Genomic DNA, 26,442 nt, shown 5'->3' with positions numbered 1-26,442 from the left:
ACAGTTACCTTTCACCTCAGACTGTATGTAAATTTGTAGAAGTTTAATAAGCTCAGACAATTTCAAACTGTTAACTCCATCCTTAAGCACAATGGGATGAGGGATGCCTGTTTTAGATGACAAAGGAAAGCACCTGTTAAAATAGGTAAGAGTTGTGGAACCATTACAAAATCTATATTAGAAACACATTCTTACTGTGTTTTAGACTCTCTCTACCATGCTTTTGCATTTCCAAGCATTTTCTAGGATATTGAAATTATACAAAGCTATGAGGTAGCTATGAGTAACAAGGCTCTTGTTAAGTTGACAGCATTGTTCAGAGGGTGCTCAACTATTGCTGGAATCTATAAACAAAGGGTTCTTACCTACTAAGAACTGTTAAGCAGCTTAGGTCAAAAATAAGCTGTTGAACAGTAATGCAACAAGTAGGTGATATTTCAGTCACAGCAACAACCTAGATCAGAACTTACCCCAGCCTGTACTGTAACAATTACTGTAATACAAGGACAGTTTATGGAATCAACCTTAATTCTGTTTTTACAGACAAATTCCACAGTGTGAAAACCATTTATTGTGCGCTTTACTACACAAACCCATGCTGAATAGTTTTAGATACAGATTGAATTGCCTTTGGAAAAACAAGATGTCCTTTGTGGTTTATCTTTGCTACCGAACAGGAGCACCTGTATTCTAGCTCCAAGAATGATGAGCAAATGAAACAGTTCTTGCTTCATTCTGAAAAGAAAGAGGAAAAAATGTTAGATTTGGGTATCGGAAGCTCTCATTTGGCAAATGCTAACTTTTTCTTCCACCTCAACACCCTTCCCCTAGTGGTGTTTGAGAGTTCTCTACTCTCAACGAGAATTAATACAACTCTTAAGTTGTCAGGAACGCTCAAAGCTTACCTAAATTAAGCAGCTCTTTAAAATGGTATAAGCAGGCCCTCTGACAAGTCTGCTGAACTGGAGGAGATCCAAGCCCAGAGCTAAACCAAATCATGCTCTGCAAATTAACCCTTTTTCAATAAGACTGCTCACCAGCATGCCCATTAAAGAGGTCATAGATGGTGCTAAATACTCCTGTCAGACTTTGCAGCAGATGTGTAGTGCAAGTGTAGAACAGTTACTGCTTCCTCAAGTAACAAAAAGCAGTGTTGGAGATGGTCTTCAAGTTATGCATGGGATAAGTGTCTGCTACACTTGGCAAAGAAGATCAAAGCCTTGAAACTCAACTAGTCTCTTACCTCTAACCTAATCAATGTAGCACTTGAGTGGGTTCCATCTTCCACTGCATTTGCTACAGAGATCACACTAGGAAAGTGAAGGGGGAGAGATGGGAACACTCTTCTATGCAAGGAATATAGTCTAAAGTTCTACTCAATCAAAAATAATTTAAAAAAATAAAGCCAACATTTATATTTTGCAGAAAACACTTAAGGGAAGAATCTACAATTGTGTCTCGGAGCCCTATAGCCTGAGGACAATCTCCCTGCAGCAGGACAGCAGCCCCAGGTGTTCACTGCAGGCAACAACTTCAACTGCATGTGTTTAATCTCCACCCCTTTTTCTTGGCTCAGCTGATCTAAGTATTATGCTCCTGTGGAGCATCTTGCTTTCTTCTACCTCAATGCTTGAACAAAGCTCATGATGGTCTCTGTCAGGTGGACTTTATGTAGCAGGCTCACAGTCCAAGCACAGCCACAACATGGGCTTTTTAAGGATGACTGACAAAGCCAGCGGTTATCATGAAAAGCCTTAAAAGACGTTTGCTTAAGTGAACAAATTTTGACCCTGGCCAGTGGCAACAACACTTGACTCAGAGGAGGCTGGATCAAAAAAGTCAAGATTGCTCCCTCACGTACATTCTCTCATTTGCCCAGTTCCATCACCCATGATGTAGGCAATGTATCACCCATGTCACCAAGAAAGAATGTTGAACAAGTTTTGCTTCTCATGGCACTCCACTGCTGTAGAAATGGTCAATACATTTTTCAGGTACACATAACTCACAAAAATTAGTTCCACAACTGAGAAACTCATGAGCCTAGGCTTTCATTTCACCTTCCACAGTAATCAGAGAATCAGTGGATTTGGGTTGGCAAGGGGGAGTGGGGGGATGACACTTTAAAATCTGAATTCCAGCACAAGTTCACTGCTTAACTGAGAGTCCTATCAATTTCTGTCCAGCTATAAAGAGTCTGATGTGCCACACCATCCCACTCAGTTCTGTCATGCTTCACTGAGTGTTGTCTAAATGAGGGCTTGATCCAACTCCATTAAGGAAAAGAATATTTTAAACAGGAATTGGATGGGGTCCTTAGGTCAAAATTTTCAAATTTGGGTGCCTGAAATAAGACCTCTGAGAAATTCATTATAAATTTAGATGCTTAACTTTAGGTATGGTTGTTTGAACAGTCTAGACTTAGATTTTGATTTTGAGCTACTTGTCTTAAATAGCTGAAGTACTGCATACAGGCAGTGTGCTATATGAGTACGCCTATGAAATAAGGGTCAAATTGTCCATCTTTGGAAACAGCGTGCATTTCAAGTGGGGGAAGGAGTTAATACACTTACCTAGTCTGAGATTGTGCCACTGTCACTAGCAATCTTGTTTTCTTTTTGGAGATGAATTCAGAAATAATTCAATATATCTATGCTCTGGGGAATAATTACAAAATGGTTTATAAAGTTTCTGAACAACAACAAAAAAGTAAGCCTGTATAGTGCATGCAACAGTCACACTGAGCAGAGTTAAACATTTCAGGCCTGAACAATTCAAGGCCTAGACATTGAAAGGTACTCTGTACTACATGATCAGTAGACAGCTCAAGGCCTGACAAGATGTTCCAGATGACTGGCACTACCGGGCTCAACAGCAAGACTGCACAGCAGAAAAGACATGCAAGCACTACTTACGCACGTGTGACCTGTCCTTAGCCATAGCAGCAACTGCATCTTCATGAGTCTCAAAATGTACATCTGCTTCTCCTGTAGCTTTCCCACTGGAATTATATTCCATGGTGATTTTTGCAGGTTTCAGTGGAGCAAAAAACTAAAGAAAACAAAACCTAAGTATATATGGCTAGCAGGTAAGAGTCAAACTGAAAGGCAAGATGGAGCAATGGGGAGGAGGTAAGCTGTGCAGTTTAATTCTACAAGTTTATTGCAGTGTTAATATTTCAACGAACCTTGGGAACTCCTATTTGATAGAATTAAAAATGTTTTACAGTCAGTTACCATTTTTCTTCCACTTATATACAAGATTCCTTCCAGCATCAAAGTTAGCTGACCATTTTGTTACAACTTGGTTTCTCACTATAAAGGGAATACCCAAGTTGAAGTAAAATGGTCAGTTAAATTTGCTGCTGCTTAGATAAGCACAATCATATTTATCTGAACCCTTTTTATTCGAAAAACCCTTTTGACTAAATTTGCTCATGTGCCCCGACATTCACCGCCTTGCATGGAAAAGTGTCCTGTTTGTCAGAATAAACGCCATGTCTCCTACCTCTATTTAGATTAACTATTTCCCCCCACACACCAGAAAAAACAACCCCTCAGCTGTATCGATTGCATAGCCATGCTTACAGCTAAACATGGGGACAAATGCTGGTTATATTGGACAAATCTTATCAAACCCATTCAGTTTTAAAACAATATTTTTTGATTTATCTGCAGAGAAGTTTATTTAAAAGATCTGGCATGAACATGTACACAAGAGCAGTCACCCACAGTGGTATGCCTTAAGATATTGAAAAAATCTGTTCTTATCGTTCTCTTAACAAAAGACACATGCAAGACAGAATGGGGAGAAGAAAGCATGTCGTCTATTTTAACATCTTTACCCAAAAATATTCTCCTAGTGAAGCTTCACGCTCTGCTGTTCTTGGTGCTCTTTCAATTCAAATTAGTTTTACCTTTCCCCCATGCTCTAGCCTTTTGCTAATAGCAGTACTAGCTCAAATACTTTAGCACAAAACCAAGGCCTGGCAGCACTTTAGAACAGACCATTTGAACAGTGCCTACCACACTGACACACCAACCTAGTTGAGGCCTCTAGGCTCTACTGAACCATAAATGTTAAATAAAATAAGCAAGACGGAGGACTCGGCTATGGAATAATGACCTCTATTACAGCCTCAGATACCACAAGCCAAGTGACTTGTAACAGAGCTAGAGGATTTTTTTAGGCCTGAGAATTTTCACACTCCGAGGCAGAAATTGCATGTGCATCTACCAAAAGTTAAATTTACAGTAGTAAGTGGGGCACTTTAACTATAAGGATTTAATTGGCTATTGAACCTGTTCTACCCACCCATCCCTTGACTTCTGCTCCCACCTACCATCCCCCACAATGTATCTGAATCTTGTCCTTTCAACTCTTTAAAACATCCTGCGTTTCCGCATGCAATCCATCTGGAAATTAGGCAGCATTAAATTATTTATAGCGCAAAAGATTGATACTCTTCAAAGTGTAATCAGGGTTTAAGTAGTCACCAATACTGTAACGTACATTTACAATGTCTTGGGCACTAGCTTGGAAAGGCAGACCTCTCAGATGGACAAAATGCAGCGGTGATGAGGTACTCCCGAATTCTGAAGCATCCCGAGGCTTTTCAATCACTTCTCTATAAGATTCTTCACAGGTGAACAAAAGCAGCGTTAGTACTTGCAACATTACACTCTTCCATAAAAATGGTTTGTATGCATGTGTACACAGTGCAGACAAAAGCAAGAGTATATGCAAAGGAGCTTCAAAGAACAAAAAAGCAAGAACTCACCATTTTCTTTTTCACTTTCACAAGCTGCTGTTGGTCCTAGGGTCTCACTCAATTCATTTTCTTCAAAGACTGATTCAGATTCTTTTATCAGTTTAGCAGTTGGATAAGTATTCATCTTCTTCCCCCTGTACGAACCGCTATGGGTTCGAACTTCACTCCTCCTACTTGGAAATATTTCTATATATCTAGATTTAAAAAGGCAAAAGGATTACATGGTACGCCTACACACCCATAGAAAGAATACTGAATTTTCAAAAATGTTCAATTACTTTCAAGTGTCGTGCTACCAGAGTTCCTACTGGATGCTGCTTTGTGGGAGCTGAAAATCACATCACAACTTGCAGCTAGCATGACATTCATTAAGAAGCAGAGAATTCTGGACAGTCTTTTTAAAGTTAAGTTTTCAACTGCACCAAATAAGCCTGCCTCTGCAACTTAAAATTAATCTTTTAAAGCTTTAGAAACTACTTGCTGCTTCTCCGGAGTAAATCCAAAATGGTCACAGTGATTTCAAGTGTTTAATGGGATTCTAAAACCCTGCAGTTTGTTCAACACTTATGTGACTATGTAGCCACTTGAAGGGTGGCTACATTTGCAGCACTCCTACAGACCAATTCAGTACTAAAAATAGCAGAATAAGTTAGGAAAGCGTGTAGAAGAAAATAATGTTCTGATCCATACATAAGCACACAGTTTCAAAGAGCATGAGATGAAACAATTGTATCAGATGAAGAAAGTAGAACTGTGGTGCTCTAATGGCATGCACTGACTTCATACAGCTAAATTTCGTTAAAGCTTTCAGTACAGTCCTGTCTAGAGTTGAGTTAAAGTTTACCTAGAAATACTGAGGTTTTGATACAAAACTGGTAGGGCCATAAACAGTATAATTGCAAAGGATCCAGAATCAAATTAATCAGGGTAAAAGATGCAAGCATAAGAGGGACAAGTGTCTTATCCTAACTGAAATCTACTGTAAAATTACAGCCCTCATCCTTCAAGGAACAAATGCACCAACATCTGTGTCCCTCCTTCCATAATTCTCTACCTGAATAAAACCATCAAAAGGACCGAAGCAAGCCTGTAGCCATTCTGGGTCTTTAAATCTTACAAGCTATTAGGTATCATGCAATCCACAGCACTAAATCCCAGAGCACCTAACTGGGAGTGTTGAGATTATGAAAATGGTAATCAAAAGTGCTGAGCCCCTTCAGAAGGGCTCCTAAAAGACAAGAAAGACTATTCAGGAAGATGGGGAACCCAGAGATGGTGCCCAGGGACATTAGGAGCCACCAGAGAAGAGACAAACCACATTTCTGTGCAACAGTCATGATAATAAAAGCCACATAGAACATCAATTTGGTACGGACAAGATCTTTAGTCTACAGTGTAGCTGAAGTCGACGTATCTTAGATCGACTTAGAATCACTTACTTCGCGTCCTCGCAGTGCGGGATTGATGGACTCCGCTTCCACCTCTCACCCTGGGGGAGTTCCAGAGTCAACAGCAGAGCGATCGGGGATCTATTTATCACATCTACACTAGACGCGATAAATTGATCCCCGATAAATCAATCACTACCCGCCAATCCGGCGGGTAGTGTAGATGTGGCCTCTTAAATGGAGTCTACTTCAGTGTTTGAAAGGATGCTATCAACTTAATTCAGAACCAAAATTTACATTTTGTTGCATAAATAATAATTTGCATTTTAAAAAATGCTATTTTTAAACTTGAACTTCTCCTGTAGCAGTATGAATTCCGGTGGATCAGCACTGTACTAGTGCTGAAAAATAAACCATCTATTCTATTTTCAGTGGCTAAACAGAGATGCAAGCTGCATGGACTGTGGAAAGTCACTTAGAATGTCCTTTCTCTTAATAATTTAAGGTGCTATTAGATGTAACACAAGGAAATATTAATAAGGAAGCATAGTTAATAACTGAAACTTAGATTATACAAAATTAGTCAGGAATCAAGAACAGAGTGGAAGATGATTGCCAAGGGGCCCAATTTTTAAAGAATGGAGTGAAAATTAATGGGATAACACACAATTTAGATAAATAGAAAGTTCCAGAAAAACGGACCAAGATGAACTGCAATATCAAGGAATACTAATAGGACCCCATTCATATGAAAGAGGGGAAAGTTATCACAAAATAGCCAAGGCCTCTGTCTAGGTTACCCTTTTATTAAGAACGTAATGAAATCATGATTTGGTCCTGTTCACACAGGCTGGACCAAACAGTGTTAGAGTAAAGTTGGCCTCAATAGTGTTTAACCACAATTGCTAAATTACTCTGTTCCTAGTTACAGCTGGGGACACAGAAAGCAATAATGTGAAAAAAAAATCTAGGGGAGAGAAGAGAAGAGAAGAGGGATGTCAGATTAGAGGCTCGCAGTATGCTGAAACTACAAGAAACAAAAAGCAAAAGCAGTTTTCCTGGGATGTGTTAATAAGGATTTTATATGCAATGACTGAGGTAACAATCCCACTTTGGTGAAGCCATGCTTAGTATTGTATACAACTAAGATCTCTTCATTACAGATAACACTGATACAGTGCAGGAAATGCAAAGGAGACCAAAGATGCTAGAGGTTTTAGCAAGTATGATTTACAGGTGAAAATAGGTTAACATAAAACCCAGAGAAAAAGGTAGCTATGGCAACCATCTACAAATACTAAACAGAAGGAAAAATATTAAACATTAAGAAAATTTTAGTAGATGGAATATACTTGTTAAGCCATGTTCTAATTAAAGGGGAAGCAGACACAACCCAGTTTGTTACTCCTCCCTCTAGATACTGTCTGGATAACCTCTGACAGGAATGACTCAGACCTCTTTAAAATACATTTCAGAAGAACAATTTTTTTAATTTGGCATGCACCAGATTCCACCCAATTGCAGGCATCAAAAAAATGGCCTTGGAAAGACTATCCCAGTCCAGCAGATGCTTTACCCATTCTCCTGCAAAATTATTCCATAATGTTCCCATTTAAATTAGATGGGCACTGTTAAAGCCAGAATCCTGGATTAGGCCAGAGTAACAGACTACATCTCCCAGAAACTTTTTAACCTTCACTGTCTAATGAAAGGCATCCAGTTCCCTTAAGAATCCTAAATATTACATCAAAACATCTCACGAAGTCTCCACTCTGTACAAAATGTTTCAAACGACACTCATGCTAGCATGTATGGCTGGGGTAATACACACATCACCCAATGAAAAGCAAGGTAATCAAGGCAAGGAGGGGGAGTGAAAGAGCATACTGTCAATGAACAATTTGCAACAAAAAGGTGAACACAGTTATGTTTGTTCACTGTTTATATCTACAAGCTTTAAATTATTCTGTATCCTTAAAGTCCTAATGTAAAACACTTAGTTAACCACACTGAAACACATACCGATTCCCAATTTCCTCCTTATGCTTTAACAAGGCTTGATTTGCCATTTCTGGTGCTGCAAACTGCACAAAAGCTTCTCCTGTTTTCCTTCTTCCTCTCTGATCCATGACAAAAGTCATCTCAACTATATCCAAACCTTTGGGGGGGGGGGGGAAAAACATTTTTTTTTATATGAGCTGTAGCATATGCATTTTTCCTTCTCTTGTTTTAAATAGATGAAAACTTACCTACTTCTGAACTAACAAGCTGCCCTGAATAGAACTGGAAATATTACAAGTACTGAACGTTTTGGATTTTTTTAAAAAACTTATTCCTTTTCTACCTTTTCCTTGATTTGTACATAAAGTTTACTTTTATATGAGCTTACCTCTCGGAAATGTTGGTCTGCCTGAGTTTTCAAAGGGAATATAAGTGATTACTACAAGATTTCAGTTCTCTACATTCTTCTGTTGGGGATTGTTTTGTTTAAGGACAGAGGACCTAAAGCACATGAACAAGTTCTCCCTACTCAACAGCTGGCAGGTGCTCATTTTGTCAGACTTATTCTCAATTTCTACCAGCCCACGCAGAAGTCAGGGGAAGTATTCAACCATACTTAAATGATTAATTTTTCCCCTGTGCAATCCTTCCTGCCACACTTTAGAGAAGCCAGAGATATAATCATGATATTTGATATACCCTAGAGCTTCTAAACCTCTATGCTAACTCTAAACCAAGGCTTGAAATGGACCAGGCTGGGCTGAGTTGTTCAACTGATTTTTTCCTGGAGGGCTGTCATCTTGTTCTCCTTCATCATATTGGTTAGTAAGTACCTATCTAGCTGTTATGACTTTAAACATAGTCTGTTCACATTTTGAAGGCGACACAGCAACATCTGCTTGAGTTTGCAGACAGCCTGAAACAGTGGCTTTCATGAATTTGACAGTTCACATTTCTCTCAGTCATGTGTTAACTAGTGAGGATCATTTAAATATCAACATTGTTAACTATTTCAATGCTCAAACTACATAGGAAAGGAGTGATCACATTATGAAGAGGTGCACAATATACCGTTGGTGATATTTCATTTTGGCACCATTTTATCTATTATGTGCCTTAACTTTTTCATCTTATTTTCATCCTAATCTTGGCTCTACAAAGAGAAAGCCAATCCTGCAGAGCCCAGAAGGGAAGTCAACTCTCTCCCCAATCAGCGTGGGCCACCCCTCAGCAACAGGATTCTGTTCTGCTTTGATGGTGGGCATGCATCCCAAGTCTTAATGGGTGCTGCTCCTCGCTCTTCTAGAAGCTGTCGGCAGAATTTGTAATTGCTGCACTATTGCCTTCTGAGGATGCCAGAGCAGCAGATGTGGAGTTGCTGTGTATGTGTGTGTTAATACTGTAGGTGACCTAGTGACCGAGAGAGACTGTGTAAATATAGTAGGGCTAGTGAAAGGTTTATTATACACCTATATTGGTTTAATTCAGCGAGGGCACATCCCAGTAGACACTGGAAAGACAGTAGCAAAGATATTGACTTCAAGGATACTTTATTTTGTTTCCTACAGAGCTGCAAGACTTGTTTTACCAGGGCTGGGTGCTAAAAGATCAAAGGGTTAAAAACTGTTAAAAATGACTTAGCAGCTGTGAAGAAGGGTGATCAAAAGACTGAGCAGGATGACACACTGCCTGAAGTAAAGGGGTGAACTGGTTTGTGAGTTAAGGGCAGAGTGTGTCATGTAGGGGTGTCATGCAGGAAGCTTAGACCTGCCAGTGTTCCCATGCAGAAGGCTGACAGACAAGTGTACAGTCGGTTTATTGTTTTAAGATCTTTTTCTCTGAAATGCTTTTGATTTCCTATTCTCTGCCTGTGGCACACAGTGGTGTAGTCTCCTGTGGGATGTAACGTTTTGGTCTAATTTTGGTTGCTGGATTTAGCATGTGGATGCTGGTGGCCTGTGATATACAGGAGATCAGATTAGATCATCTAATAATCTCCTCTGGCCTTAAACTCCATGAACCAGTTTGCTTTAAGAAGGCTGTCTAGTCACTGGATACCACTGGTCACAGCCCTTGGAGGGAAGAGGGCAGCAGGTTCTGAATTTAAATCGGACCTGCTCAGTTAATCATGGTTAGTACCAGGGGACTGCAGCCAAAGGCTCGGTGTGAGAGTGGGAAAACTGCGTGATGCCACCACACCTGAGAAGGTGTGCAGTCAGATCAGGAAGGGTCAGAGGTGCAGTTAGCCCAGTAATTGAGAGCCATAAGTATCAACATGTCCTGCAGACAGCAGGAGAAGACGACATCACCATATTGCACTTAAAAATTTCTACAACTCAAATTTACATCAGCTAAGCAGAAGATATTATTTAGAAGATATTAGCTGAAAAGAAAAAAGGTCTTAAGTCACCTGCAAAGAACTCTGAAATGTCTGCTTCAGTACAACTGTAAGGAAGGCCTCTGAGGCGTACAACTCCATCATTAACTGCAGGGGATGAAGTGGACTGCAGACTCTTCAATATGGCATCTACATCTTCATTATGTATTTCAAAAACTGCAAAGAATACAAGACAAGACTAGACTGTATATTTTCTGCAATAGGATTCTTTCAACTTTAACTGTAGTTTTCACTTGGGTTTCCCGAGAAGTTTAAAAAACTTTTACGATGGGGGGAGGGATAGCTCAGTGGTTTGAGCATTGGCCTGCTAAACCCAGGGTTGCGAGTTCAATCCTTGAGGGGGCCATTTAGGGGGTTCTGGGGCAAAATTGGGGATTGGTCCTGCTTTGAGCAGGGGGTTGGACTAGATGATCTCCTGAGGTCCCTTCCAACTCTGATATTCTATGAATCTATGAAACTTATGTGACGGGGAAAGGAATCCCCTTCAAACCTGCAAGCCACACAGCAACCGACAGATCCTGTAGTGTGGGAATGGGGGTGGCTGAATCGGGGCACAGGGACAGATGAAGACAGGAGCAGCTATGCCTGGCTGAGTGAAGGTGCAGGGCTACAAGAGAACGTGTGCAGATATGCCTGGTTGAATAGGGAGTGGTGATGCAGGGACACATGGGGTGGGGGCAGATGTGCCTGGCTGAATGGGAGAAGCTAAGGGTCAGCATGGGGGAGGTTCACCAACTCCTTAACAATCCCTCCTCCGCTATAAAAAACCCAAAACCCAGTTCCATACTTCTCCCACCCACACTTCAGGTTCACTCCCAAGCTTCTTCCCAGCAATTACTTCCATCTCCTTTGGCTCCCCTGTCACCCCGACTCCCCCAAGCCTTTGCATTGTTTCTGAGGGGTGCAGGAAATATGTTTCTGTATGCTAGTTTAAATGAATTACTCAGCATTCTGTATTAATATGCCTAGTAACAAATCTATTGGTCAGAAAACATTTCCTGAGTCTTTTTTTTTGTAGTCTGTTGTTACAGACATGCTTGCTAACAGGTATTTTGAAATAAATTACCAAAATAATTGAAACTGGCGTGATTATAGTGGGTTATTTTGACAAATAAAATATGTAGAATTTTGCAGAATTTTAAAATATTGTGCGCAGAACTGTTGGTGCAGAATTCCCTGGGAATACATAATGCCCTGCAGCAGTATGAATGTCATGATGCACAGCATCACAGCCTCCCCTCTTGATGAGGGAGGCATCATGAAAGATGGAATCCAACCAGGATTCCCAGCCTATAGCAGAAGATGGGAGCATGAGATACCCAGGTTGTGGAGGCATTTCAAAAATGAAATGTTTTTATTTTTGGACAAAGTGTCTCAGGTTTTGATTTTTTGTGGACAATTTTGATAAAAACAAAGTGTTCTTTGTTGATATTTTCCATGGGAAAAGAATACATTTTCCAAACAGCTCTATTGGAAGAATGACAGGAGGAGAAAAGGTTGAAGTATGTAAATCCATTTCAGAGAAATGACAAGCAAAAAAAGGTAAGGAAATTCTTGGAGAGTAAACAATGACTTTTCAATCCCCTTCTCTCCAAAGCTCTTTGTATTATTTGCCTAACCTTCTTCATAAAATGGAATCATGGGATAAGATGTGGTATTTGAGCTTTTGAGGGGATTCATTTGGTTTTGGTGAAGTTTGGGAGCAGAGAGGGAAAGCATATATGAAAATAAAGTTCAAAACAGGAAGCTAGCTTTCACTCTAGTTACCCTCCAGGCCCTCTTTAGAATTAAGAGTTGTTAAAAAAAAAAAAAAACACTGAACAATGCCTAAAGGTTTTTGCTTATAGGTACTAAATAGTAAAACTGTGTGTGCTGACACTGATTGATATACAACAATCTTCACAACCACAATCACATTTCTTGTAGTTACTGTTTCAGTCCTTTTAACTTCTACAACACTTTTCCCTCTGTTTCCCACACAGTATATAACTTTAGTTTTGTTCCGAAATATTCTGCGCCTGTTTTAATATATGTAGGTTATCTTCAAAACAGATGGATTACACATACCTTCCACGTACCGCTGACCCATATATTTCCGGTGCTTTTCTAAGGCATTGTGCACATCCTGTTCTGACTCTAGTTCAATCAAAGCATCTCCTCTGCGTTTGCCATCCCTGTTTAAAAGGAAGTGTATCCCACGCTCTCCATTTCGAATCCTGCAGTCTAGGAAGTTACACACAAAAGACATGGTTAAAGAAACAACACAGTATTGATTTATTGTGTTTTTTCCTTACCATAATCTGCTGGTCCAATCGAAACTGAACATTCTGATCCTATATAAAAATTTCACCCAAGCAGCACACTACAGTATATCAAACACAGGACAGTAAATGCCATACAGATGCCATTATCTATCTATCTCCACATACACGCAACTAGGATCATACATTGCCTTAATTTTGACTGGTTATCAATTTAAGGCCTTGATCATACAATCTGTTCTAAACAGGTGAACATTTATACCCATATGGAGGGCCACAGAAGTCAGCAGAGCTCTGCACGGATGCAAGGATCTACCCACTTGGATCAGATTGTAGCATCAAGGCCTTACCTGCTTGGCAAATTTTTATTTTTTGAGTTTGTAATTCAAATGAGTATTTTAAAATATAACTTTAAAAATAAAGTTAAATGATTTATTTGTATGAGAGCTGTCAATTAAGCAGAGTTTTACATTGTTTTATTTATGAGTGCAGGGTTCTTTTGTACATAATTCTACATTTGTAAGTTCAACTTTCATGATAAAGAGATTGCACTACAGTGCTTGTATTAGGTGAATTGAAAAATACTATTTGTTTTTTTTACAGTGCAAATATTTGTAATAAAAAAATGAAGTGAGCACTGTACACTTTATATTCTGTTAAAATTGAAATCAATATTTGAAAAATGTAAAAAATCAAAAATATTTAAATAAATGGTATTCTATTATTGTTTAACAGTGTGATTAATCAGGATTAATTTTTTTCATCACAATTAATTATTTCAATCGCTTAACAGCCCTAATTTGTACCCTTATGAGACAGAGAGAGACTGAACACAGAATAAATAGCTCCACCATATCAAATACTTATAAAAATGGAACTGAACGGTAAACACAGGATTTAAGTTTTAGGTTCAATCATTAATATTTAAAAACACATTCAACCACATCACATCTCTGTATAAAACCAGATATTATACCAGCGAAAAAGCTAAGCACATCTTCAACAGTGCAAGAGTATGGCAATCCTTGGGCTCGGATAAGAAACACATCATCTTCCTCTCCAGTCTTGGATGGAATTGGTTCATACTCTGAGAGTGGAGGATACTCATCTTGAAATGAGGAACTCAAATCCTTTGAAAAAGGAAAACAGTATTATTTTTAAGAATTACAGCTGCTCAACTACTTGTTTCAGTGATCATTCCCTTCTGTGTTACAACTATTAAATGAATATTGTGCAGGCTCTCACCAGCAGTTCAGAGAAGTAAACAGAGATAAAAACAGTCTATTAGATTACCCAGTCAAACTGTAGGATTGCTCCTTATACAGATTTTTTCAGTCCCAGGAGTAGTAAGTGTCTTAAACAAAAAAAACTATTTCTTAAAAAGTCTGCTTTTCATGGTCTCCACCACAGACATGCCTAATGACTGAGAGGTACCTGAAATCTTTGGAAGAAAAGGGAAAACTACTCAGATTATTCATATTTTGTTACAAACTCAAACACAGACCCAGTTTTTGTGAAAAATCCACGTTTTACTTTTTGTTAAGCTGAAACATAGGATTGAAAAGTCCACACACTCCTCACCGAGAGCATGGAAGGAATAGTGAAATAAATGAGCTAAGCAAGTAATGAGAAACTTAATTTTAGGGACCCTGAGCCAGTTGCCTAATGGCAACAGGATACACAAGACCTTCCTCTGAAAACCATTTTATGCTATGCTACAAATCTAGCAGATTTGGGCAATTAATCATTTTTAAAAAAAAGTTTCTTACACAAATCTCAGCGTTCAAGAAATTAGACACAATACAGGGGAAAAAAGCCCTGTATACAATAGTTCACAGTCATTTTACAGAATGATAGCATTCTTAGAGAAGTTACTTATACAAAAAAAGTCTGTGACTTCTAATTTGCTATCTTGACAAGAGACTGGGTATTTAACATCTCAGATAATGTCCTCCCCTCCTAGGCACGATGGAGAAGGCAGCAGAGGTGACCTTCAACACTGGGTAAGGGAGTTCTCCCAAGGGTGACAAGAATTTCTTCTTAACCCTGTAAGGGCTCCAATAAATGGCTTTTCCACGGACCTCCTAGGTATAAACAGACACAGTGGCCAATAAAGATTGGGTGCTACCTACAGGAACATGAGGGGGAAAAAACAGCCCCTCTCCCCCCTGGAAAGTCTTATATCACTCAGAGTGGGTGCCAGGGAGGAGACAGTGAGCCCAGGTAGTGACCCTAGGAAAGGGGGAGTTGATGGAAAAGGGAGCGACCCCCCTCTAGAGGCTAGAGATGGGCACCCCCCTACAGACTGAAGGAAAGGGAGCAGATTTCGGGGGACGGGGGCAGAGAATTCCTGCAGAGATCTGGGGGGGCAGGGGGTAGTCAGGGGAGGATGAAGCAACACCCACAAGATCCCCCAGAGATCGAGGAGTCAGTTACCCCCCCTTTAGGGTCCCCCAGAAAGGGGAAGGCGGGACGTCAACCAGGGGGCCCTTTGGGAACCTCCCCAAGAAACGGGGAGCAGCGCCCCCTAGGATGGGGGGAGGTTCCCCGGGGAAGGGGGTGCGGGCCGAGGGCCTGCACCCCCTATGCGGCCGGCGCGGGGTGGGGGGGATCGTACCTGGCCGTAGCTCCGCCCCGGGTGGGCCTGGTGCAGCAGCGGGCCCCGCAAGGCCCCGAACCCGGGCCCGGCCGGGCTGGGCAAGCTGCCGGCGGCCACCGCCACTTGCAGGCCCCGGCTCTGCGCGGCCGCCGCCCCCAGCAGCAGCAGGAGCCGGCGGCGGCCCGAGAGGCCGGATAGGCCGGCGGCGGAGGCGGCGGCGGGGCGCAGGGGCAGGCAGGCCGCCCCGGTGCGCTGGCAGCTGCTGCAGCTGCAGCCGCAGCCCCGGAGCAGCGCGCCCAGCACCCAGCGCGTCCCGGCCATGGGCGGCGGCGAGGCGAGGCAGCGGCGGCGGGGGCGGAGCGGGCCCGGCACATGCGCTGCGGCGGGGACACCAGGTGGCCCGGGGCGGGCGGCTCCGCCTCCCCTTCCCAGGAGGCCCTGGCGCGGTGGTGGGGCCGGCCCCGGGCTGGTTTCCATGGCGAGCGGGGCCCGGCCTGGGCGGGGCGCTTCGCGTCTCCCGCCGCCCCCTCCCGCGGGCGGGCTGGGTTTAGCCCCTGCGGTGGTACCGGGGTGAGCGCTGGGCTACACGGGGGGTGTCGTGTCCGGTGACTCCCTGTGTGGACGCTCCGAGCCCGGAAGAAGAGAGACTCTTCCCCTCTCCCCCAGGTCGCTGAAACCCCTGGCGAAAAGACCTCGGCTAGACCGAACCTGGGCAGGGGTTAGGGCTTGTCTGCACCTAGTCCGGAGCAGCGGCTCCCCGTGACCGTGTGGATGCTCCACCCCGAATAAGGGAGCCTGGTCGCCCTTTAGCTTAGTGCGCTTTGATCCAGGGAGGCCGTGTTGCCTCGTGGCTGGAGCACTGGGCGAGACTCAGGACACCTGGGTGCTGTCCCCAGATAATCCACGGGCCTGCCGGGTGACCTTGGGCAAGGGGCTTCACCTCCCTGTGGCTCAGTGTAACAACAGTCACCTTCTTTGTAAAGCACATTGAAGTCGACTGATGAAAAGTGCTACATAAGAGCGAGGTGGTGTTATAATAGCTAATATATCCATCTTGCGGGTGAGTAAACTGAGGCACGATGTGCTTGGGTAGCTTTTCTAGGTTCAAACAGTGAGTCTAGCAGAGGTGGGAAAAGAACCCATGAATCTGGACTCCCACGTCCCTGCCTTAATCATTTAACCATGTTGTCATCTCCCATTCTCCCTTCTAAACATGTTTCTCATTTTGAAAAGCTTGGTCACTAAGGAGAAAGAAATTATGTAACTAACAGGCTGAAGGCAGCAGGAAAAAGATGAATTGTCTCAAATGAATAAGGCCTGACTAGGAAATTAGTCAGAGGTGTGAAAAATTGACACTCCTGGCAACGCGGTTAAACAGACCAAACCCCCCGGTGTAGACAGCAATAGGTCGAGGGGAGAATTCTCCTCCTCTCAGAGAGGTAGAATACCTATGCTGACAGGAAGAGCCCTTTCATCAGTGCGGGTAGTGTCTTCAATGAAGTGTTACAGTGGTGCAGCTACAGTGCTGTAGCATTATAAGTGTTACTCCTGAGGGCATTCTGTGCCAAAAAATTATAAATTCTGCACACAGTATTTTAAAATTCTGCACATTTTATTTGTCATATAAATATGGAGGCTCCAGCATGGCACTGGGGAGCACAGGCCACTGGCTGCCCAGAGGTGGGAGATCATTGTGCAGCTCCCCCGTGGGACGTGAGGCTGCACCCAACCCGGACACAGCGCAAGGATTGGGCCTGCCCCAGAAACACCCACCGCCTTTCCCCTTCATGCCAGCTGTACCAGGTGTGGGCAGGCAGGCTCAGTAATGCAGGATCCAAGTGTGGAGGGGCTTAGCGTGGGGGGATCCAGGTGTGGTTTCAGAGGGTTCTGTGTGGGGCAATCTCGGTGCGGGTGGCTCAGTGGGGGATCTGGGTGTGGGGGGGATCTGGATGCACAGAGGCTTGTTGGGGGGGTCTGGGTGCAGTGGTAATGGGACTCTGCAGGGGGGTCCAGATGAAGGTGGTTGGGGCTCAGTGGGGGAATCTGGGTGTGGGGGGGATAGTGGGGGGTCCAGATGCAGGGGGAGTGGGGCTCAGTGGGGTGGGGATCCAGGTGCAGCTGGTTGGGGCTTGGTAGGGTGGGGATCCGGGTATGGTGGCTTGTTGGGGTGGTCCAGGTGCAGGGGGAGTGAGGCTTGTCAGGGGAGTTCTGGGTGCAGAGGGAGTGGGGCTCGGCGGGATGGTCTGGATATGAAGGGTCTGGATGCATGGGGGTTGGGCAGATGGGGGAGCAGCTCCCTGTATAGTGATCCCTCACAGCTGAAGTGTGCGGGGGAGAAATCTGGGGGTGGGTCTGACACAACCCCAGATGCCATGCAGGGGAAGAGGAAGTCCCATCCTTCCCAGCCCAGCCGGGTTTTCCCCAGTCCTGCCCCCGCCCCACAGTGATTTACCTCTCTGTCGGCTGCCCTGGGCACACAAAACATATTGCTAGGGAGGGTCTTATGACCACTCTTGTGACTTCCCTTTGCTTCCCCATCAAAAAGTCATTTTTCTGCAAGGAAGCAAAGAAATCTGTGGGGGACATAAATTCTACGCATGTGCAGTGGCACAGAATTCCCCCAGGAGTAAAGTGTAAACAAGCTGTAAGATACATGTGTCCTGTTGGGTTGATAAATGGGTATCTCAGGCCCCATTACGGTTAAGATGTAAACAAAGGCTTGTTCGGTTACAACATTCAACAGTGAAGTGTGGTTCAGGGTTTCATGTTGAGTTATTGTAAGCTTACTCCCATTGTAATAACCACCATTGCAATCTTTTCAACTTTTTATTAAAAAAGACACCGAAGAAGAAGGATAAACAGTTAAAGTATTTGAAATGTTAAGGTTTTTTTTAATTTTATTTATTCCTTATGACCTTTCCCTTAAAGGAGTACAAAGGGAAACCCACCACCACCACTATGCTTGAGAAGTACTAGTGGCACCTTAGAGACTAACCAATTTATTTGAGCATAAGCTTTCGTGAGCTACAGCTCACTTCATCGGATGCATTCAGTGGAAAAGTGAGCTGTAGCTCACGAAAGCTTATGCTCAAATAAATTGGTTAGTCTCTATGGTGCCACTAATACTCCTTTTCTTTTTGCGAATACAGACTAACACGGCTGCTACTCTGAAACCTGTCACTATGCTTGAGAGTCTTTTACAGGGTATTAATTGGTATTAAAGACAGTCCTAACTGTCCTGACTTTTTGGGGGGGGGGGGGGCGTTACTTTAGATGGCATAGAACTGCTGTTGTTCCTTTAAGACAAGACAAGCATACAATGTCTCTGGTACTGACTTTCACTTACATCCTCACTGCTGGAGTAATACAGGCCCAGCATGCTGTCTGATCAGCCACTCTGTGACCTGGCACTGTGCTATTCAAGGCATTGCTGGCCTTTCTAGTCACAGACTCATAGCAGTGTTGAAAAAGGTGGAGTTATCTTGGCCAAATAAGCCAAATTCTTATCAGTCAGAGGCAAAAAGAAATAATGCAGAAAAGAAAAAAGGTAGGAAAGGAAAATGACACATGAGGGAGGACGTGACAGCAGGAGCCTAAGGCTCACATGCAAGATTGTCAGGATTTAGCCAAAGCTGGTGATGTTCTCTGGTTTTCCATCTCTCTGACCTGCTCCGGTAAGGATTCTTTCAGAATTGGAACAGTGAAGACCCACCCTGTCATGGTGGATCCCAGGCTTCCGGGAGATGGTGGGGATATTAGCAGCCATGATGGTGAAGCTCACTCCTTTCAGTCTCACATTCCACTGGTCCTATCTAGTGCAACCCCAGATAAAGCAATGTCAAAGAAGGGGAGGCAACCTCTCCCATTAAAATTAACCAATCAAAACATTTTGGTGATTTAAACTGTAAACACGTTCTGCCATTTCTAGAATCAGCTTGTTCTGCCAATGCATGACTTTACCAGGAGCCTTGAAGGCCTCTTATCGCCATTCTTTGAAAATAAACAACCCATTTTGTACCAATCTATTTCTCTCCTAATTTTTACTCATATTTATAAACAATTTTATGTAATAGGATGAGTTGGATTTTTGTTACCTTGGACAATTTAGAGCACAAGCCTTTGCACAACAGTCCTCTCAAATTTATTGGATTTTGGACACAATAAGTCACATATATGGATTTGCAAAGGGGCTTCAGCCCAGCTTTTAAAGCTGAGCCTGTTGTTTTTAATGTTCACATTTTTTGCATATGCCAAACCTGAGATTTGCATTCATAACATGTATTTGAATATGCAGACCCAAGTTTTGCATATACAAAAACTTGAGTGCAGAAACTTTGCAGGTACAATTTTAGAAGGTGTTTTTGACAGTTTGGCCTATAACATAAATCAGCTTCCAGGCCAAACAGCTTTTCTCTGCATAACCAGATCATTGAGCTTCACTGACTATGGCAGTGCTACATAGATCTTATTTTCATATAGATAAATTGTTCCTGAATATTTCTCAACTGAGCAGGGCACAAGCAGGATTCCTTTCAACAATAGATGCATGCACATCTGTTTTCACCCATCTTGCCTTCAACGTATCTGTTCCTCCACTGATGTGAAGAATATCTATGTGGGTAGTATCCCATTCCAGAACCCGTCTTGCAGTTTTCAGAGTGTCTGCAAGATTACCTTTAGGAGGCAACAGTTTGTTGGCAAAACAGCCTATAAGCAATATATGACAATGATTGCACATGTATTATGGCCTTAATATGACACTGATATCTTCCAGGCATCACTGTGACTCCTGTAAGAAAACATTTATATGTAAACATGAATGTATTTATGAAACAAAGACCCTACACCCAGGGTAAGAAAAAGGTTCATTACATATGTCAAATTTACCTTGTATTTATTTATTCTTCAGAAATCCTGGTTAAGAAAGCCTATCTGAAAAAGGAAATCTGTTATCATAAGTACATCTGAGCTTCCCCATCAATATTGTATTTGATTAAGGATTTAGAGGATTTATATTTCTAGGAAGACAGAGTATTGTTCATTGTTAACGATGTTATTGGTAGCAAAGTTGTGTGTTAAAAATTACTTACACAAATTCTTGTTTTCTATAGCCTGAGATGCAGAAAGAAGAAAAGTCTTGAACAAGTCATGCATCAGAACAGGTGCTACTCTTCTGGTAAGATACTCTGTGTATCACCTTGCCAGAGCACAATTGTTGCCTTCAGTATAGTCATAAGTGATTTGTTTTACTTTAAATGATCCAAGCAATGAGGTTTCCATGATTTTTCTTAGGAGACTATTCAATGTTCTAATGGCCTAACCTGCAAACCTTGTACATATATAGTATCATATTATGTGAATGATACTGCAAAACATCCATCACTAAGACTCGGCTGCATGAGGGAATAAAATATGCATGAACCCCATGCAGAGGAACTCCATATCACAAACATGCAGAGATCTCTGGAGAAAGTTTCCACACTTTATCCCAGAGATGGAAATTGTTAGCAAGTCAGGAAGTGGGGGCCACACACAGCATGGTACAAGAAATCCATGGGATGTGTTGGAGGTAACAAATGGCCATATTTATTACTCTTCGTGATACCCAGCTGTAACTGGACATGGTCAGGTTGAAGAAGTGTCCTACTTCTGGTGTGGGGGTGAGGATTATGTCCCATCACATAATCTTTTGTAATTCCTGGAGTAAAAATCACTTATTCATGCTTTGCTTGTTTGTTCAGGATTTGATTTAGTACATGAAAATAACTCTAGAGGTACTGACCATAGAGTCTGTCAGATATCCACATATAAATATTCAGTTATCATATTAATCAGTCATCTAGGTATCCATTCCCCTGGCGACAAATACCATACATTAATCAGGAAAACAATACACCTGCTAAAAAAACACCTTGTTACAAACTGTAGATTTAATCCAAGATCTAGGGTACAATATTCCTAGAGCCCTGGCATTAATGTACTGCATTGTATTAGTTGCAGAAGTGGATCTTGTGATTAAACATTGTTTTCCTCTCACTATACACCTTAGGACAGATGTGGGCAAACTACGGCCTGTGGCCCACATCCGGCCCATGGGACCGTCTTGGAGCTCTCGGCCCAGGAGGCTAGCCCCCAGCCTCTCCCCTGCTGCCTCCCCCCTCCCCCGCAACTACGCCGCTGCGTGGGCAGCACTCTGGGCGGCGGGGCACGGCTGCCAGACATGCTGCTTTGAGTGGTCGGGGTCGGGGGGGTTGGATAAGGGGTAGGAGGTTCCGGGAGGCAGTCAGGGGACAGGGAGCAGGGGGTGGTTGGATGGGGCTAGGTTCGGGGGGGGGGGCGGTCAGGGGACGGGGGGGGAGTCCTGGGGGGCCTGTCAGGGGTGGGGGTGTGGATAGGGGTCGGGCCAGTCAGGGGACAGGGAGCGGGGGCAGTTGGCTAGGAGGTGGGGTCCTGGGGAGCAGTTAGGGCGGGGGTGTGGATAGGTGTTGGGGCAGTCAGGGGACAGGGAGCAGGGGGGGTTGGATAGGGGGTGAGGTCCCGGGGGGGGCCTGTCAAGGGGCAGAGGTGTGGATAGGGGTCGGGCCAGTCAGGGGACAGGGAGCGGGGGGTGGTGGTTGGATAGGAGGTGGGGTCCTGGGGAGCAGTTAGGAGCGGGGGTGTGGATAGGTGTCGGGGCAGTCAGGGGAGAGGGAGCAGTGGGGGTTGGATAGGGGGTGAGATCCTGGGGGGGCCTGTCAGGGGGCAGAGGTGTGGATAGGGGTTGGGGCAGTCAGGGGACAGGGAGTGGGGGGGTCCTAGAGGAGCGATTAGGGTTGGGGGGTCTCGGGAGGGGCTGCTCAGGGGACAAGGAGCGGGGGATGGTGGATGGGTCAGGGGACAAGGAGCGGGGGATGGGGGATGGTGGAGGGGGGCAGTCAGGGAGCGGGAAGTGGGAGGGGCTGGATAGGGGGTGGGGCCCAGGCTGTTTGGGGAGGCACAGCCTTCCTTACCTGGCCCTCCATACAGTTTTGCAACCCCGATGTGGCCCTCCAGCCAAAAAGTTTGCCCACCCCTGCCTTAGAAAGTACATATTTATTATAATTTTAAGAACATTTTTGTGCTCTGAGCACCAAATGAATTCATCTTTATCAGTGACTAGAACCCGGAAACTTTCATTTGGAACCAAAGCATTTTGTCAAGCGTTAGGTTTAGGGCCCTTTCAAAGTAAATTTTTATGCTTTGTGGTATAGTAGATAATCCCCAAAAACAGATGTGAGGCCGTTGCTATCAGGGACTGGGACATGGGCAGTCTGAGCTAGTGGTCAGAGCAGGAGACAGGAAATGGAACCAAGGGTCAGAACCAGTCAGAGACAAGGGTCAGACCCAGGATCAAAGTCAAAGAGTCCAACTCAGCAAAAAGGAGCAGGGACCAGGAACAGAAAAGGTAAGGGCAGGATAGGACTGAAGTTGGACAAAGCTGGGAGTGAAGTAGTTGACAGCACAGTATGTTGTAGCTGGAAACAAAGATCAGTCTTGTTGCACAGATGACATTCTGTGTCTCTTTCTGGCTTAAATAGTGTACCCGCTCCAATCAGGGGCTCCAGAGCTCCTCCAGTCAGGTTCCTGTAAGCAGTACTTTTAGTGGAGCATAAGGCCCTCTGGCTCTTAACTCTCCAAGCACTAAGGTTGGTGTTGTGGATGTGGCTGCAGCACAAGAACCTATTAGTGCTGGTGCTGGCCCTTTGTCTCCTCCTATCTGTTAGATTCAACATGTCTTTACTTGCTCAGCTGAGCAGGTCTATGCTTATGTAAGTCTGCTGCTGATTCCTCATATCCCCAATGTCTAGAATAAGCATATCTCCTGCCCTTAGGAATAGAAAAATGCTACAAGGCATAAAGTATACAGGTTATGTAATCTCCCATGACAGTTACCAAGGTAAAGCGTCTCTTATAGTATACTGCAGTAAGACTTTGAAATTTAGCTTGCTAGTAAAATACAACATTCTGGAGGCAGAAGAGTGCATTTGGGTGGGAGGAGGGAATGCAGATTATTCAGGTCCAAACCAGAATACATCTGCATTTGAGTTTTTCCCCCCCAATATTTTTTGAGGCATAGGGCCTGATCTATCTGGCCAACAAATTCAGAAATACCCTCTAGATACAGATTGTTAAAAAATATATTGAAAAAAGTGCAGTGTCATCTTAAATGCATCCTAATTACACCCCAAATCCCCCAATAAACCATTTTTTAAAAAAAAGCTTCTTTAATACAGAGTATTAAAATATAATTATGAATAGAGCAGGGAAACACCAACCTGACATTCTGACTTAGTTTGGAATACAGAAAAAGCCATTCAACTTTTAAATGCATGAGTAAGGCAGGAGACTTTCAAATCCTAGAACTTATCCTATAAAAATTTTAAAACTTTGCTAAGTTCTAACATCTTTTGGCAAAATCCAACTTGCCTTACAGCAACCCTGAAGGTCTCCTGCCTTTCTTATGCATTTAAATGCTAAAGTGCATTTTTCTGTTTGTCTCAACTATGGCCCTGATCCTATAAGTTGTTCCATGTGGACAGACTCTTCACCCACTGACGCAGAATTCAGGGATCCCACAGCAGGCATCTGCTTGCACCCAGCAACTTGTGAAATAAAGAAGTGAAATTCTGGCCCTTCTAAAGTCATACGAGTTTTGCCATTGACTTCAATAGGGCTAAGATTTCACCAACAGCCTATATCCTTGGATTGCACTTTTTATTTTTGTTTAGACTAGAATACTGGGAAGGAGACCCCCAAGAAAAGTAAGAGTCTCTTGCTTGATCTAGGAGTTGTCTTGTAAGGTAGGGACACCCAAAGCACAGTCCAAACTGCCCAGAAATGTGGCTTGCAGCTGTTCTCCAATACTTTGATTCTGATTTTATCAGTTGCTGAGCACCTCTTGAGATGTGCTGTGCACCCTGAATTCCACCCAGGACCTCAAAGGGTTGGGCCCTTTATCTCTAACACCTGCCTCCCCACTATTCAATCAAAGTATAACTTCCAAGCAAAATATTACAATTGTTTGCATTTATTTTTATTTCAAAATGTATCCCTAGCACTTTGCATACGGAGCTCCTGTTAATGAGAGAAGAGATTATATCTCCACCTTCCTCTGGAAAAAAAAAAGTTGCAAGGGCGGGGGGATCAGGTAAGGGCAATGTTGGCAATTTCCAAGAAGTTTGATTGCAACCATTTGGACAAACTGGACTGGATTGTAAATGCCCTGATCTTTAATTCAGAGGTGTGGCCCTAACTGACTGCTGGGTTTAGCCTGCTTGGGTCAAGATTACATGGTAAACTAGGGTTGCTACTTGTCTTGATATTTTTAAAGCTCTTTTGATTTCTTTCCTCAGAATTGTTAAGTGAATAGCGCAGAAATGTGAGAGCCCGCACTTGTGGGTTCTATTTCTGACAGTCACAGATTTCCTGTTTGTTGGTGGGCAAGTAAATAAACCTCTGTGTGCCACAGTTTCCCCACCTGTAAAATTGGGATAATGTTTTTTGAGTTCCTTGAATGGAAGGTTCATAGTTTCATGATTATAAGGCCAGAAGGGACCTCTGCGATCATCTAGTATGTCCTCCAGTATATGACATAGGAGTTCTCTGATTAATTCCTGTGTGAACTAGAGGAAATCTTTCAAAGTGGGGGGAAAATGGTACTATAAAAGTGCAAAGTATTATATTCCTTGGAAACCTAACTCATAGGACATTAATGGGTTATTAAATTCCTTTTGGGGAAGAGAGGGAGGGCAGATAGGCTGCAGAATGCATAATTTTAGGTTGTATATTTGTCCTGTGACAATTCTTAGTTAAAGCCATATATTTTCTCATACAGTAATGCTTCCTGCAGCTGTAGTCATAGCAGGGAGTGCTGCTTCCTTATATGAAACATACCTTAAAAAGGGGCCTGAAAGGATAATTTCAGTGGTTTATCTGAACCACCTAAGGTAATGAACAGCACACAGAGGTTGGCAGTTCTGGGTATGCAGTGTGGACTGGACTGAGTGGTAGAGGTTTGGGAGAAAGGGCTTTTGCGGGACCTTGCTGTTGGGGTGGCCTGAGATGGGGTAAATTGGGCAGGTTTTGCTGTTAAGAGGCATTCTGGTATGTAAAGGGGCATTTGGCTTTAGTGAAGGCAAGGGGATGATGACAAAATAGTATGAGTGGGGGACTTGGGTGTTTTGTGGGGCTGTTGGGGGAAGTGGGGAGAGGGAGACTTAGGGAATGTTGGGAGCTTTGGATTAGCTATCTACTTAAATGTCTTTTTTCACCAAAATATCTGAGTTGCATCACAATAATTAATGGATTTTACCCTCACAGCACCCGCGTGAAATAGGGAACTATTGTCTTTGCAGCAGATGGGAAACTGAGGCACAGAATTACTATGCGATTTACCCAAGGACACAAATGAAATCTGTGAGTCAGTTGGGAAATGGACCCAGGTTTTCAGAGTCCCAGTCCAGTGCCTTGTCCACTAGACTAATCTCGTTACTGGGAGATGTTAGTGCAGAATGGTGGGTGTTGGGAATGGGGTGTAGTGGGGGGGGGTCTTCAGTTTAGAGAAATGCTAATGGGGAGGTGTTGCGGGTATGTTATGAGGAAAATACTGGAAGGGGCTTTGGATGGGGCAAGCACTAATGAAGGTTTAGGGGAAGGTCTGGAATGCTGATAGGCTTGTTATGAGGGAAATGCTATTGGGGCTTTCGTGGAGACAGTTGTCCTGTTGAAGGTGGATTCTTGGAGGTTAGGGAGGAGGCAATGGGGGAGAAGTGGGAGGTATTTGGAGGAACAGTGCTGGTACCGGGGTGCCGTGACTGGGGAGAGGGTGTTGCGAGAAGTAGCGTTAGGTGAGTGAGGTACTAAGAGGGAGGCAGTAGTGGGAGGTTTGGGGGCATGAGGTGCTGCAGAAATGGGGTTTAGTGTTTGGATGGGAGGCAGTAGGGTGCTATGGGCGGTGTTTGGAGGGGGGGTGCAGTGTACAGGGGAGGCAGTGGGGCGCTGTGGGC

The 26,442-nt window shown here is 43.5% G+C and overlaps 1 protein-coding gene across 1 annotated transcript; it reads right to left on the bottom strand.

Moving 5' to 3' along the window:
• Positions 1–205: 205 nt before the first annotated feature.
• GRSF1 (G-rich RNA sequence binding factor 1) lies at positions 206–15,739 on the bottom strand. The gene is made up of 10 exons (XM_074950435.1): positions 15,437–15,739; positions 13,796–13,949; positions 12,626–12,781; positions 10,571–10,714; positions 8,182–8,317; positions 4,781–4,965; positions 4,513–4,637; positions 2,916–3,051; positions 2,574–2,657; positions 206–735 (listed from the first exon to the last, which is right to left on the bottom strand). Exons 1-9 carry the CDS (start codon positions 15,737–15,739, stop codon positions 2,599–2,601), a joined length of 1,398 nt encoding a protein of 465 aa, XP_074806536.1. The 3' UTR covers positions 206–735; positions 2,574–2,598.
• Between the last annotated feature and the right edge of the window lie 10,703 nt (positions 15,740–26,442).

The sequence above is a fragment of the Natator depressus genome, chromosome 4, assembly GCF_965152275.1.
Source record: "Natator depressus isolate rNatDep1 chromosome 4, rNatDep2.hap1, whole genome shotgun sequence".
Taxonomy (NCBI): Eukaryota; Metazoa; Chordata; order Testudines; family Cheloniidae; genus Natator; species Natator depressus.
The sequence above is the reverse complement of the archived record's forward strand: the minus strand, read 5'-3'. Positions and strand labels throughout refer to the sequence as shown.